Source organism: Centruroides vittatus, unplaced genomic scaffold (assembly GCF_030686945.1).
Source record: "Centruroides vittatus isolate TY-2023 unplaced genomic scaffold, ASM3068694v2 contig_299, whole genome shotgun sequence".
In the NCBI taxonomy this organism is placed as follows: Eukaryota; Metazoa; Arthropoda; class Arachnida; order Scorpiones; family Buthidae; genus Centruroides; species Centruroides vittatus.
The window spans coordinates 2,584,603-2,598,386 of record NW_027121909.1 but is presented as its reverse complement, the minus strand read 5'-3'; the positions used below and the strand labels follow the sequence as shown (position 1 = coordinate 2,598,386).

The 13,784-nt window shown below is 29.0% G+C and overlaps 1 protein-coding gene across 1 annotated transcript in view; it reads right to left on the bottom strand.

The window, feature by feature from the left end:
* The window catches only part of LOC136972639 (metabotropic glutamate receptor 6-like), a 99,391-nt gene that overhangs the window by 25,887 nt on the left and 59,720 nt on the right, over nt 1-13,784 (bottom strand). The window contains exon 2 of the mRNA XM_067267236.1: nt 6,996-7,150. Coding sequence (XP_067123337.1) covers nt 6,996-7,150 — 155 coding nt within the window. The remainder of the gene's footprint in view (nt 1-6,995; nt 7,151-13,784) is intronic.

The following is a 13,784-nucleotide window of genomic DNA, read 5'->3' as shown; positions in this document are numbered from 1 at the left end:
CGGGGCTCCTCTGCGAGCTTGTGATTAGTAAAGTAGAAGAAAAGGTTTTGCGGGGCTTCGAAAGGGATATAGTATTCTACAAGAGATATGTAGACGACGTTTTTATAATATGGAGGAACAATCGAGTAGTTGCTAACTTTGTAGATAGAATTAACGAGAACGAAGAGGGCCTTAACCTGAAGCTAGAGCAGAAAAGCTCCAGGATAGTACATTTCTTAGACATTAATGTTATATTTAACAAAGGGCATATATCCACCGGCGTTTTCATTAAATCTACACATAGCCCACTATATATCCCTGCAAGCTCTAATGACCCTTATAAATATAAGTTAGCAGCATTTAGAGCATTGGTTAGAAGGGTTTTTATATACTGTGAAAATGTGATAGACCGGGATACAGAGATAGAAAGAATTATACAGATAGCAGGAACATTAGGTTATAGGAGGAAAGTCATTGAGGGAATTATTAGAAAATTTGAGGCCAGTAATGATAAGGACACCAGGCACGGGCCTTACAGATACACGAAATTTACATACAATAAGTATCTGGGAGGGATTATGAAAGAAATAGCAAGAACTAAGGATACAAGGGTGATCTTGAAAAGAGCTCCGAATTTATATAAAATACTTAGAAACGATAAAGGGTTAGTTAAAAAAGAAGATAAGGCGGGTGTGTATAAGATTCCCTACGAGAACCAGCTATTAGGTATTAATAAAGATTATGTAGGGGTTACTACTAGAAACCTAGGAATAAGGATCAAGGAACATAAATATGATATTAGAAAAGGTTCCAACACAACGGTATTAGCCCAGATGGGGCAGGCGGAGGGATCCTTAGTACATTGGAATGAGGCGAAAATCATAAAGCAGGTACACTCCCCAACTTTGGCAAGAGCGGCTGAAAAGATAGAAATTTACAGAAGCAAACTAAGAGATAAATGTATTAACGCAAGGGACGCAGAAGGTCTTCCTTCTGCTTGGAAATATGCAGTTAAAAATTTATAAGTGACACGTGAGCTCTATGAGGAAGTATTTCTGGTTAGGATAGATAGTAGTATATATGGGCACGAGTAAAACGTTTTTACCTTACATTTGTTGTATCTTTTACGATTTTATTGTATATTTATTTATATTACCACGTTCTTCCTTTTTTTCTTTTTTTGTTTTTATATATTTTTGTATATTTATTTATTTATATTACCATTTTTATTTATTTATGTTTATTTATTTATTTTTGTTACCATGTTCATCCTCTTTGTTTTATTTTTTGTCTGTTACTAATGATTTGAATTTTTTCAAACTATTGTATTCTTTTAATAGAACGATATTGTTTCTTGTTCGAAAGTTAAAACCTGAAGATGGCTTATTGAATAAGCCGAAAACGTTAGTTAAATTAATAAATTTCTCAGCGAACATTAAGGTGTTTGTTTAAGTTTTTTGTATATTGAATTCTGCTGGGTACGAGTGTGGTTTATACAATTCTTACATTAATGGACATCCAAAGATATCGAATGGATTTTTGTATTCCGACCTAATAGAAAGAAAGAATTTAGTTTAAAATTTATATACAGTACATATATAAATTTTTTACTAAATTTTAAAGAATATTTCAGAAAAATTTGATAGAATTTCTTTAAATATTTTAAAAATACTCTTCGATATTACGTTCTGAAAATGTAATATTGAAAGCTGTGACTATTTATAATGAAAACCCACAGTACGTACAGTACAGATTCGCATTCTACATTAATACTTCAGTAAATAAAACGGAGTACTTGAATAAGAATTAAAATGAAAATAACATTTTCTTACCTTAAAAATATTACATTTTTGAGATATGTGATATAAATTTTTCATAAATCCATCATTCAAAAAACAAAATATTTACAAACTTTAATATTATCTCATTCATACGCTTTTGTTTAATACACATGTCATTATATTCATGACATTTTTATTAAATTTTAAACTTATTCAATATTTTATAAAACTGATTATTTTTTATGTTTATTATACGCCATGAGTATAATAAATATAAATATATTCAAATGAGTTTATTGTTATTAACTGATTTTTTTACAGTGTAAAAAATTCGATTTAAGTTATTACTAACTTTATTAAATAATTTGATTTAAAAAATCAATTTTATAAACTTCGTAAGTTAAAAATAACATTACTTCCATACCATATAACAGTTTGTAAACTTTAAAATTTTTTATTTAATAAACTTGATTATAAAAACAACATTGAAAATTGCTGATATAATGTGTTTTGCTGAGAATTTGGCAATAAATAATCTAGTTAAACGTTTTCATTTTTTTAATAGAATAAAGATATAAATTTGGTAAAAAATACACATTTATAATTATATTTTATATAGATATTTGTATAATTATGCATTAATCTAAACTTTATAATGAGAATATTATAACTTCTGTCACATTAAAACATTTACTTTATAATAACTGTAGATTAAATGTTACAATAAATTTGCAACAATCTTATTAACTGTAATTCATATTTATAATTATTATTGTAATTTTACAATTAAATTAGAATAAATTTAGTTTTATTTTATTTCAGTTTTATAACATTATAATTTATTATAATGTTATAAAACAATACTAAATTTACTTAAAATTACCGGTATATTTCACAATAAAAATTAAGAAGCCACTTTGACTATAAATCTTGAAAGAATGAAAAATAAAAATGAAGAAATAAAAAAAAAATTAAGACTCTAAGAAAAATAAAACGATTTCAATAATAAACATTAATAAATTTTACAGTTAATTTTCTGAATTACATTTACATTTTTCTGAATTACATTTACAGGTAATTCATACTTTGCTGAAATTGCACCGTTCTTTATATCTTTTATCCTAATCACAATTTCTATGCCATTTTACTGATTTAAACTTTATGTTTTAAATATTTATAATTTAAAAGTCGTGTATTTAAAAATTTCAAACTTTCTATTAATGATAAGGTACAAAATATTATTTTGAATTCAACTGCAAACTTCATTTTTAAGCTTCAAATCAACAAATTTTATTAATGTCTTTAAATTTGCATAAAATATTTTAATCTGTTAAATTTACTTCGCTGTATAAGTTAATCTTAATTATATTAAAAACACGATGCGAAACAATTCAATATGTTACAGTTGCCAAATAATATTGGAAAATGATTATTGAGGCAATTAACACGATACTACACTGACGTAATTTCCGTCAATCGGATATCTCGCGCCATCTTTTGACAATGTTACAAACTTCCGCTTATTTTATATTACTGTATTTTAATAAAGCATAATAATGGTAAAAACCTCATATAGAAAAGATTATCTATTATTTATTTTATCGACTAAAATAAATTTAAATTAGATTACTTAATTTTTTTTATTTAATAGGAGACAATCAATTAACATGGGTGTTATCCTAGTAATTTCGAACTATGTCGAAAATAATAAATTTAATTCTCTTTAATTCCTTAATCTCATTAAATGTCTTTAAGATAAACATTCTGATCTCTTTAGTGAATACTGGTCTTCTATTGTAAATCGAATATTTAAATAGTGCAAATGTTTAGATGGGAAATTTATTCTAGAATTTCGCGCATCTTCTCCTAATTCGTTTAATCTGTGGAGAGAATAATAGCTTAATCTCAAAGATTAACTTGTATTCCTTTTTAAACTTGGTTTTTCGTATTGTTAGCCAGTGAATTACATTATAATAACTTCAATATAACCTCTAGATTTATTTTGAGTTTAAAATTTAATGTCTAATATGTGTCTTATATTTTATTTTATCAAACTCTACTTAAAAACTATTTAACAAATCCAAGAACGAGTTGTTTAACATTTCCGACAACAACATTTAAAACTGTGTGTGGCACTATCTGTTATGATATTTTATTTAATAAACTTTTGATATAATTAATTATTATAAAACGGCCGAACCCTTATTTTGAAAGTAGTTATTAGTTTTATAAAACAAAAAAAAAACTATAAATGCTATTAACGAGTAAATTTTCATTAAATCAGACCCTACTCGAGAAATGACCCACGACTCTCGTCTATCTCCCCACCTTTCAACCTTTAACACCTTAGGAATTGAGACATGGATCTGATCTATTTCGGCTGTTTTGTTTTTTACATTTCTAAAACATCTTTATCATAAATAATTTTATTGTTTTTTTTTTACAAATTTTATTATTTACTCTTAATTCTAACGTTATTAACAAGTTAATCTCATGTCTCCTTTTATCTGATATAAATCCTTCCTGCTCAGGCTGAATCATGTCTACCCTTTCGCTGCACGAACTATATTTTTATAATTACATGTAAAATAAAGCACATCTGCGATCTGAATTAGAGCATGTCATTGCATTCAGTACATTGAAATATTCTGTGATTCAGAAATGAGAATAAATATAAACGTTATCATCTCATTTTTTTTTCCAGCTCTGTTATATATAACAGAAGGAAAGGATGTCGATCGGTCAAAAAATGACCTCCAAAAAATTTTACAATTTTGACTCGGGATCTTGAACGTCAAAAAATGAAAAAGCAGGTTTTTAGCCACATGGCCCCTTCCATCCCTTTCATGTGACATAGATTCTTCCAGCTCAGGCTGACTCATGTCTATTCTTTTCTTGCGTGGACTATAGTCAGTGAACGAGTAGACAGTCTTTTTATCAGTTGTATTTCAGGCAAAACTTTTTCCATAAAGAACAATAATTTGATTTAAAAATTACCTATATTTTAATTATTTGCATTTAAATTAATTTCGCAATAGAACATTTAACATAAAACATTTAATTTCGCAATAGAACATTTAACATAAAACATTTAATTTCGCAATAGAACATTTAACATAAAACATTTAATTTCGCAATAAAATTTAAATATTTAATTTTATTGTGGAATTAAGTGTTTTAATTTAATTATGCAATTATCGCAGCAAAAAAAAACAAACACAGATAAAAAAAATAAAGTGTTAGTTTTTATAATAAATTTTTTAAAAAAACCTTTACAATAAAATTTTCTTTTTATAATTATATCTTTTAGAATGATTACGAATATAACGAAACTAATTCTTTTGCCAAAAATAATTCAAATTTTTTTTCGTTTTATATCATAAATTTTTATTTTTAGAATGAAAAGTTTTATATTTTTTGCCAGTTATGAGACATAACTATTGATTAAACTTATATGATAATAATAAATAAATTTATAATATTATATATTACTGTGTGTTTGTCTGCGTGTTTAAAAATCTAAAAAGCCAGGATTAAGTTATTCTTTCAAAAGTAAAATAAAATTTTTAATTTCTTCTTTGAAACCGTGTTTTGTTGATTGTTTGACTATGAACCCAAAGTTGAGTTTTAATTAAACACTTGGCTTTATTTCCATCTTTATTTAGTTGATTTAGTTGATCAACTAAATAAAGATGGAAATAAAGCCAAGTGTTTAATTAAAACTCAACTTTGGGTTCATAGTAAAATAAAATACTAAATGCTTGTAATTAGTGATGTAACGAATAGTATATTCGGCCTCAGCCAAATACCGAATATTCGGCCATAAAAATTAGCGTGCAAACCTCATTATGCAAGGATCGCGCACCCTGCTCTCTATTGGCCCGATGTCACTACGATTTTTTCTTCCAGTAGTTCTAAATTATTTAAATTAATTAATTAAATTATAATTATTGAAGTTAATGTGAGATGGAGCCTAACGTCTACCTCTAGTGCCAAATTAGTTTATAATTTATGTAATAGCCGTAAATAGCCCGATATGATTCGGCAGTTGTTGGTATTTAGATGTAAGTTATAACTTATAAGTTATTTTATTTGCAATCGATCTTTTTAACTCTTTAATTAAGCAGTAAAATTTTATTTTTACTACGTATTTGTAGACTGAATAGTACCCTAAGGATATACTTTAGTGGGGAGATTTATGGTCTAGTTTCTCCCCATTTGTAAAACAGTTCAAATATATTATTGGGTTGTTTCTATTTGTGAAGCTTTGTGATATTTTGTTGCTATTGTTTTTGTCAATATTTTTAAAATTAACACGATTTCAAATGTTATCTTTTGCATATAATGAGAAATGCTCATTCTTTGCTTTATATATAAAATAAATTATATATTAGTTACTCATCTTCTGGAAATAGATAAATAATTCTTTTATTAAATACGATAAGTTTCAATAAAACGTTTCATAAATCATTTTAAAATATCGTAAAAAATATTAAAGTATACAAGAATACGAATATAACATAATTAACTAAACAATAACACTAATACCCGATACATTCTAACCTACATGCCATCAATGCCATAAAGATAAAGGCTATAATATTATTTTAATTACGAAATAATTTACTAGAGTTAGACGCTATTTCTTATTAACTTTAATAATTATAATTTAATGTTTAGCATTAATAAAAGTTTCCAAAATGATTAATTTACTGTGTTTTTGTTATTTCTTACTCCTGTTTTTAGGTATTCGGTATTCGGCCGAATAGCGAAAAATAGGCCGAATAGGCCGAATACCGTGTAGTAACCGAATATTTGTTACATCACTACTTGTAATATATTTTTTAAAAAACCAGCGAAAAATTTATTAATTTGAGTAAAAATCGATTAAAATTATAGGTAATTTCTTTCGATTAAAATATGTAGACCTAATAAATAATTTTAAAATGTTTTTATATCTCAAATTCACTGTATTATTTCTTTTAAATCTTTATTTTTATAGTTCGGCGTTTAAATTCTATTTTTCTTATATTCAGTCTAGAAAAAAACACTTCTTTTCTCGATAATCCATTATAAAAACAACTCAATAAAAGCTATTTTTATCATTTTTCTTTTTTCTATTTACAATTCTTTGAAATTTATAAGTTATGTTACATACAGTATGCCATTCTAACGCCCAACAGTAAAAATTTTTAACGAGATGAAATTTATTATATCTTTCAGAAGATGACTTACTTGTGGAATCTTAAAAAGTCGGAGTAAGTTGGCCACTTGAATCGAAGTGACACTAGAAGCTGCTCCAAGCACCCCAGAAACGATCTTTTGTCGAATACTTGGACTAGATCCGTCCGGGCATCGATATGTCCCTTCGTCTAAATTACTTATGTAACCTGGAAAAACAATAAAAATAAACAATTCCGAAGTATAAAATCTTTCCGAGAAGATGAAAATTTTAGGTTTTCACTCATAAAATAAGCAAATCTTTTAGATATGTGAAACGTAATATTTGTTAATTATTTGTTGCTTCCTGTTCTCCTTACTATATGTATTTTCTTAGCATAATGTTGCTGTTGAGAACAAATCACACAAGAACACTTTTAGTGGAAGAAGGTTGGTTTATTGGTAGGAACGGATGTGCATTTCGGGCTTAACGCCCCTCTTCGTCCTGAGATTATAAAGGCGAAAAAAGGGGAGGAAAATGGAGCTAAAATTCTTTTAGGTCCACCCTTATACACATTCCTGTGTGATTTGTTCTCAACGGCAACATTATACTAAAAAAAAGTAATATTTATTGTTAATAACACGATTTCGTGTAATAAGTGAGATTACTGATATATTTTTAACTTTTTAAAATTAAATTTAAATGTTAAATGTTTTATTTGTATCAAATGTAAAAAAAAAAAAAAATATTAATCCGATATACCAATTCAGAGTTAACAGCATTAAGTTTTTTCAATTTGTTAAAAGAAAATTAATCAGTTTAAAAAAACTAAAACCGTAACACTTTATATTTATCTTTATAAAAGTAAATGCTACTTTATAAATATCTAGTTTGAAAAAATTTAACAATAAAACAATATATTGTTATAGAAACATTTAAATAAATAACACTTTAAAATTGCATTTAAAAATAGATATTTGTATTGTAGAACAATAAATATTTGTTAAAATTTATATCAGAAACATAAAATCACTTTTTTGTTTTGTTTTTTTTTTTTGTTTTTTGTATCACAACTAGGTGCATTGATAGACACTGGGCATTTTGTTATCACTCTTCATTCTGTAATATCTTATGGGCCGATATGCGTTTCGGGCATTCGCCCCTCTTCTGTCGGCTGCATAATAAAACATGGATTTAAATTTTCTGTCACAAAATGTTGTATATTATATGTTACAACGTACCTTTACTTTTGAGATATCTTGTAAAGTGTTAATAAATATACATCTTACTTAAAAATTACACTAGATACAGTTAAATTTTTTTCAGTTAAAATTCCTTGGCATTACCCTTAACAGCATTCAGCTCATACTTGTGGTGTCCTTGTTTACCAGGTTCACTTTAATTAATCTCGTTGGCATGTTAAAAAGTTGTTTAAAAAACGTTTATATAATAAACCAATCACTTTTTATTATAATATTTTAAACCAATTTTCTTAAATCTTTATACTTAAATTTTTTTGAAGTTACTCTTGTGGCTTTTTATAATTTCAAAACTCTCTTTAAACTTTCTGTTATACCAATTATTTTCTTTATGTAAAATCTCTACTTTTTCTCTGTTAATATTGCAATTATTTATTGTGCAATGTTTGTAAAATACTGAATTTACTCTTCTGTATTTTAAATCGGCAATAGTCGTATCCTTAGTTTTTTTTCTTGTTTCACCTATGTAAGTTTTTCGGGTTTTCGAGGTTGCATGGTATGGAATAAACTACGTTCGCTGTGCTATATGTATCTTCTATCTTATTATTTTGTTCAGGCTTTATTTTTTGTATTCTCTTTTGCAGTTTCTTGTAGGTTGGGGCTAGTTTAATATTTACTTTGTTAAATTCTTTATTTCTTCAAAGAAACCTTTGATATACGGGAAAAGTGCATATTTTATGTCGGTGCTTTGGTTTTTTGGTTTGTTCTGTTGATGTTTATAGCTGATTTTACTTTCCCATTTTTGTATTATTCGGTTGGGGTAACCATTTAATTTAAATTTCTCTTTTAATTCTTTTATATACTTGTTCCTATTCTGCGTTGAATCTGTTTATAATTTTTTTATATTCCATACTAAATATGTTTTCTTTTATATATAGTGGAGTATTTGAATTATAATTTAGAACATTTTGGGTATCACTTGGCTTTTTGTATGGTTTAAATTCCAAATTTTCTTTTCTTCGTTTTATTGTATTATCAAGATAGAAAACGAAACCAATAGCGAAATAAACTATCTTAAATTTTATTTCATTATTTAGTTTATTTATCTTGTCTTCTATTTCCTCTATTCTTACTATTGTTTGATCGTATAGTATAGTTATGTCGTGGTTTTATAGAATTTTACACCTGTAATATCGTTGGTTTCTTGGTATATGTATATCATGACTAGCTTTGCCAATTTTGGTCCTATAACTGATCCTGTAAAGCAGGGATGGGCAACCTGCGGCCCTCGGGCCGCATGCGGACCTCATTCATATACGGTATTTTGCGGCTCGCGACGCATAAAATGGGAAATAAATATATCAATTTCCCAGATTAAGGAAGTATGCAGCAAAAATTCAAACGTTATTTTCTACAACTTATGTATGTGAATAGTTTTTCCCGCAATGAATTTAGTAAAAATTAAAACAAGAAACCGGCTAACAGACACATCGAAACTAATTTAAAACTAGCAGTGACGAATATTTAACCAAATATTTCCAATATATTACGTTTACATCAGTTCCAGAAGCTAAATTAAGTATACCTATGCTAATTTACAATTATATGTGAATAAATAATTCTGATTTACCAACATTTTTTTCTCTTTCTCTTGTATGCGGCCCGCATCAGTTCAAGTCTTAAAATGCGGCCCTTACATAGAAAAAGGTTGCCCATCTCTGCTGTAAAGGATCGCTTTTAACAGAGTACGGACAAAAGCGACACGACCTTGTTAATTGGTCTCACCTGGTGTTGTATTTGTAAACAGTCGGGGAAACAAAGAGTATCGTCTTTGTTATTGAACTTGTGTGTGGGCGGGCAATGTGTTTGTCACATGTTAGCTTACTAGAAAAAAATGTAAACAAGTGACGGACGTTACGGTAAGCCGTTTCGTCGGGAGAAGGGCCGACGTTTTGGAAAGCTTCCGATGAAAAGAAGAATACTGATTGGTCGGAAGTCGTCGCCCAAAAACTCTTTAAATAGTAAGACGGGCGAGAGGAAAGGGGAGAAGGGCAAGAGACTGGCGGTAGTTTCAGGCACTTGGGCAGCCCGCTGAGCGTAGAGACAGAGTTCTCCTCTGATAGCGATCTCAGGGACGGGTAAGTGCGGAGACTGGACAGACGTATAGTTGAGCCTGTAAGCTTAGAAGTTTGACAATGGCGTTTGGAAAGTCAGTGGAATCATGCTCGACATTCCAAAGGCCATTGCCAAACTTCTAGGCTTACAAGAAAGCGGCGCCGAACGTCCGACGTACACGTTTTCGCGTTGAAAACTTCGGCCTCAACCTCGCTAATATGTATCTATGTGTATTTTTTGCATTTCGTTACTTAAATATCCTTATATATTGTATAGATGATTGATATTAATTAACTCACATAGCATGTTTTAAACTGCACATGACAGCGTTATTCGATATATATATATATCTTTATTCAAGCACGCATGTTGTCTCAAATTTGCCCACGAATTATAGAATATTAATTAAAATTTTCAAAATATTTTGTGCTTTTCGTCAGGTTTACTTTAATGAAAACTGATGTGACAAGGAAGAAAACAATTGCGCAATCTTTCCTATCAACTAGGTGTCGTTCTCGTTGATTTCAGACATTAGCCCTTAATACTGTCACTGTTTTTTTATAGAATAATCTTCGTATTTAATAAAGTTTATTTAAACATTTTTAGGTAAGTGGTTTCAAATTATTTTAAATGCAGGTAAGCAATCATTCGTAAAATGACGAACGAAATGCGGCGGTGTCTCGTTACTTGAATAATTCGGTATTCGCACATAAATTCTGGAAAAAAAAAGTCGCTCGGCACTCGCCTGAACAAACGCGACCGCTAGAACAAATTTTCGATTAGTAATATATTTTTATTTCGTCATCCAAAAACTTTTTATGATAAAAAATAAAAAATATAAACATGTATGCCGATAATTCTGATCAAGATCAATAAAAAAGCTAAAATGACGGCGATACTTTGAAAACAGAAAACGCCCTCATTTTAACTAAAATTAATATTAACACGTAATACAGCACTTTTAATTGCGATTGTTAGTTAATTATCGATTGGAAATAAATTATCGATTACTTTAATAAACATATTTCTCTTAGTGACGGAAAAGAACAATATACTTTTGTTAACTTCTGGAACCTAACCTTATGTTTTGCATTAGTCCTTCGTTTCGTATAGCAGTGATTCGCCTAACACGACACTTTTTCGGAACGTAACGTATCTACCGTGCTATACGAGGGATACCTGTAGTTCAATTGCTGTAACCTTTAAATGTCGTTTAAATGTTTCACAACGAGTACTAAAAGTTAAAACACATTTTTTTTGTTTTTATGGTAATAATACCAGATTTTGTCGAATGTTTACTGCTTTCCCAGTTAGCATTTCCACTTTGATAGTTTGATATTTCAATTAACTGATTTAAATTGCTTTTAGACATTACTAATATACTTTTTTAAAGAACACTGAACATCTACTTTTTTATGTTATTTCGATTACATTTACGATGACAGCAATCATTTAAATTCACAGATCATTAATATCAAGCCTACACGTACTTCCCCAATAGGGTTTGGAATAGGAAAACTGCTTTTTTCGTAGGAAGTTCCTAACATTTGTTGTGTGGCACACTCTCGCGTGCTGAGTACTGTACTTTAACTTGTTTGTTAATTGTTTGTTAATGTACTCAACTTGTTTGTTAATTGGGTACACAATAATGTTTTGAAGATTTCTGTTCATTTTCCATCCACCTGCTTAAAGAAAGTTATGATAAATTTTTCCAAAATGTGCTATGGTATTGATTACCTTATTTTTATCCTAGTAATCGTTGGTCAAGCATAAGTATTTATCGCTTAGTCTATGAATGCCGAATAAAATTTTGAAGCATTGTAGGGAAAATTATCTCGTCGTTCAAGTACCTCGGTTAGATATTTATAGCATCGTATGACTTTTTCTAACATGCGGGGTAATCGGTATCTCCTCTCTAATACGAGGTATTAGAGAGTAGATACCACTTTACAAACGCTAAGTCCAACTGTGATTGGACTTAGCGGTTGTAATGCTCTTTTAGCTATATATGTCCAATGTGTATTTATATAAGTTATTAATCAAACCGATTTTACTAACTATTGCATTGAGAGCAATTAAGGTTAATCCGCCGATTTTATAATTGTTCTGAATAGTCTTCCGGTTCATACTTCTTGATCGGTTCATAGTTTGAAGAATATAAATTTTTCTGTGATTCTGTTAATCTTGCTGAAAGAATCTTTTGTGAGAGGGATTTTTAACAGAAACCAGAAAGGAGTTAAGATTTTTGTATGAATTATTTTCACTTTGCCAAATAAGAAAAGATTTCTTTCACTCCAATAAAGTTTTATAAATTTTATTATGTCGTCCCATTGCATGTTAGTATTTTTTTCCTATTACCGTTCCTAAAATTTTTGGGCTTCAATTTTCAAATTGCAGCTCAATATGATTAAACGTTGCAGTTCATCATTATGACGATGTCACAGTAATTTTGTTGATTTTTAAATTTATATTACAGTATTCCAAGTAAAGCCAGCATAGTTATTTGATAAGCTCCTAACCAAATACCTTTATATTTGGTAGGATTGATCACTGTTCATGAGCTTGTTCAAGTCTAGAAATATATGCTTTCAATACTGTTTACACTGGTGAGAACAAGGACAATGTCATCCGGGTAAGAAAAATATTTAATTTCAGTGTTTCTGTCGTTTAGATGGCGAGACTTGCTTAACGAGGAGCTAAACCTTATAAAACGAAATACAGATTCTAAACTCAGAACGTAGACAGGCGGCATCCCTGACGTACGGGAGAGTAGCCCACTTCAAATTTATTCGTCAGGTTATTATTAATAAGCAATTAACTCTTCGCATTCTCTTAGCATAGCTCCAAGTAATACGTTTTTTTCCCATCATTGCTGTGCTCTAAGATGTTTCAAAGATATTCATAACAAATGTTATCAATTTGTAAGAAGTAACATGAGTCGAAGCGATTTTGTACGAGATCATATATATTCTGGACCAAGAGGATATTCGTATGGATACAACAGTCTTATTCCGCAGGTCTGTGACTATAGACAAGTTATGAACTAACCATTTGTACACGATTTGCTATAATTTGGTCAGTATATTATAATCAATATTTAAAACGGACGTTGGTCTCTAATTAACAATTTTAGTTCGGCCATATTTTGAGATTTAGGAATTGAGTATTGTTATTCCTTGACTGAAGTTGATTTGACATATTTGAAAATCAACTGCCAGTCAGATGATTTTCAAATATGATGCAATTTTTTCCGATCTTCAGTCAAAAAACTAATTCAAATGTTCAAAGCATTTGAACCAGATTTTGACTGAAGAGCAGAAAGAATTGCTTATAAAATTGCACGGGTAGACTATCTGAGCCTATACTTTATCGTTAGGTATGGATTATAAATAAAAAGGCTTTCGGCGTATATAATATCTTTGTTTAATAAACTGCTTTTGTCGTGCGACATCTCAGGTATGAGAGGAAAATTTTCTACACTAGTTGAGGAATTCTGTCTGAATTGCTTTGTTATTAGTATTGGCATTTCCATTCATGTCTAGTTCCTTA